The sequence below is a fragment of the Gavialis gangeticus genome, unplaced genomic scaffold (genome assembly GCF_001723915.1).
Source record: "Gavialis gangeticus isolate Ggan-Ray unplaced genomic scaffold, GavGan_comp1, whole genome shotgun sequence".
Taxonomy (NCBI): Eukaryota; Metazoa; Chordata; order Crocodylia; family Gavialidae; genus Gavialis; species Gavialis gangeticus.
Window position 1 is genome coordinate 42,893,775 of NW_017729031.1, and position 2,274 is coordinate 42,896,048.

The 2,274-nt window shown below is 70.8% G+C and overlaps 1 protein-coding gene across 1 annotated transcript in view; it reads left to right on the plus strand.

Moving 5' to 3' along the window:
• The window catches only part of SPEG (SPEG complex locus), a 48,103-nt gene that overhangs the window by 26,382 nt on the left and 19,447 nt on the right, over window positions 1-2,274 (plus strand). The window contains exons 16-22 of the mRNA XM_019522832.1: window positions 186-415; window positions 715-834; window positions 1,032-1,136; window positions 1,222-1,428; window positions 1,576-1,699; window positions 1,802-1,974; window positions 2,094-2,206. Of these exons, the coding sequence (XP_019378377.1) occupies window positions 186-415; window positions 715-834; window positions 1,032-1,136; window positions 1,222-1,428; window positions 1,576-1,699; window positions 1,802-1,974; window positions 2,094-2,206 (1,072 nt within the window). The remainder of the gene's footprint in view (window positions 1-185; window positions 416-714; window positions 835-1,031; window positions 1,137-1,221; window positions 1,429-1,575; window positions 1,700-1,801; window positions 1,975-2,093; window positions 2,207-2,274) is intronic.

Genomic DNA, 2,274 nt, shown 5'->3' on the forward strand with positions numbered 1-2,274 from the left:
TGCCACGGCCTCCACCCCTGCCGGAGCCGGGCACCTCCAGGGGCTGGAGCAGGGCCCAGGAGAGCTGCTCTGCCTGGGTGTCTCCCCTGCCCCCCGGGTGCCAGTGGCGCAGGGTGGCAGCACTGGAGGAGCCACGCGGGGGTGCCATGTGTGCTGGCTAAGCAGTGGGCACACGGGTCTTGCAGCTCCAAGCTGGAGAAGATGCCGTCCATCCCCGAGGAGCCGGAGCAGGTGGAGACAGAGGCCGAGCGCTTCACCATGCCCGACTTCCTGCGGCCACTGCAGGACCTGGACGTGGTGGAGGGCAAGGAGGCCGTGCTGGAGTGCCAGGTGGTCGGGCTGCCCTACCCCACCATCGCCTGGTTCCACAACGGCGCCCGGCTCCGCAGCGCCGACGACCGCCGCATGACGCAGTGTAGGGTCCCCCCGCGCCCCGCGCCTGACGTGCGGCGCCCGGCCCTGCCGCCATGGCACACCCAGGGCCCGTGGGCTTCCCCGGGCCCGCCGTCCCCGGGTGGGACTGGGTCAGCGGCTACTGCCCTGCCCGCAGCGCCTGCAACAGCTGCATGCCCCCGGTGTCATGCTTGGCTCGTTGCACCCCTGCCTTGCTATCCCAGCATGCACTGCTGCTTCCTCCATCCCATTGGCTTCTGGGGACAGCGGTGCCACAGCAGTCCCCTCCCAGGGTTTGAACCCCCTTCTCTGCCCCCCCAGTCAAGGACGTCCACCGCCTGGTGTTCGCGGCCATCACCCACGCACACGCCGGCGTCTACAAGAGCGTCATCGCCAACAAGGTCGGCAAGGCCACGTGCTATGCTCACCTCTACGTCACGGGTAAGGACCCCCCCATGCCACAGCCATGGGCAGCACCCGCCACCACTCAGCTCCTGGGGGCACACAGCCCCCGGCGCTGGCACCAACCCCGTGATCCCTGACACGTGGCTGGACCTGGCACCGGCTGCCCGGCCCCAGACGGCGGCTGGCACCTGCCCAGTCCCGCACCCATGCCTGTGCCCACCCGTGTCCTGCAGACGTGGTGCCGACACCTCCCGATGGCCCCCCCACCGTGGCCGCGGTGACCGGCAAGGCCATCACGCTCACCTGGAACAAACCCCGCTGGCTGGATTCGGCCATCGGTGAGTCAGGGGAGGGATGGAGACATTATCGGGGCAGCCCCCGGGGGCTGGTTAACCCCGCGCTGACCGCCGCCCCGTGCTGCAGACCCAGCCACCGTGACCTACACCATCCAGCAGCAGGTGGTGGGCACCAGCCACTGGACCGTCTTTGCCACGGGTGTGCGGGACACGGCCTACACGGTGCACGCGCTCACCAAGGGGGCTCTCTACCTCTTCCGCGTCATCACCGCCACCCCCAAGGCCACCAGCAAGCCATCACCGCCCGCCGGACCTGTGCAGCTGCTGGACCGCGGTGAGGACGGGCTTGAGGAAGCACGGTGGCAGGGGTCTAGCACGGCCGGGGCAGCGTGGCTAGGGTCTTGCCCACGTCACCAGCCCTGCTGCCCGTCGTGGGAGCCGCGCTGCCTTGGTGACGGCGGGGCTGGGGGCTGTGCCGCAGGCCCCTACTTGGAGGAGGCGCCAGTGATCCTGGACAAGCCAGACGTGGTGTTCCTGGTGGAGGGGCAGCCAGCCGCTGTCACCGTCACCCTCAACCACGTGGAGGCCACGGTCACCTGGAGGAGGTGGGTGCCCCTGGCTGGGGGCGCTGCAGGCAACGGGGCAGGGCTGGGCTAAGCTGCCACGGGCGGCTCCAGCGCCAGGCTCATGGCACCGTGTGGGCGCAGGGGCGAGGCAGTGCTGGGCGAGCAGGACGGGGCGTACGAGCTGAGCATGCCGGACGACGACCAGCACAGCCTGCGCATCTTCCGGGTGGGCCGGGCCGATGCCGGGGAGCTGGCCTGCGAGGTCTGCAACCCGCACGGCGCCGACACCTGCTCCATCGCCCTCGAGCTGGCAGGTACGGGGGCCGGAGGGGGCGGGGCCTGGACATGCAGGCCACGCCCCTCCTATGGTGGGGCGGGGCCAGAGGGCAAGTGGGAGGGGTGGCCACATGCTCGAGGGCCCCGGGTCTTGCAGAGGCTCCGCGCTTCGAGTCCATCATGGAGGACATCGACGTGGGCACAGGCGAGACGCCGCGCTTTGCCGTGGTCGTGGAGGGGAAGCCGCTGCCCGACATCATGTGGTTCAAGGTGGGCGCCACGCCGGGGCCTGCCTGCGCCCAGCACCAGCCTCCCTGCCCAGGCCCCTGCGCCCCCAG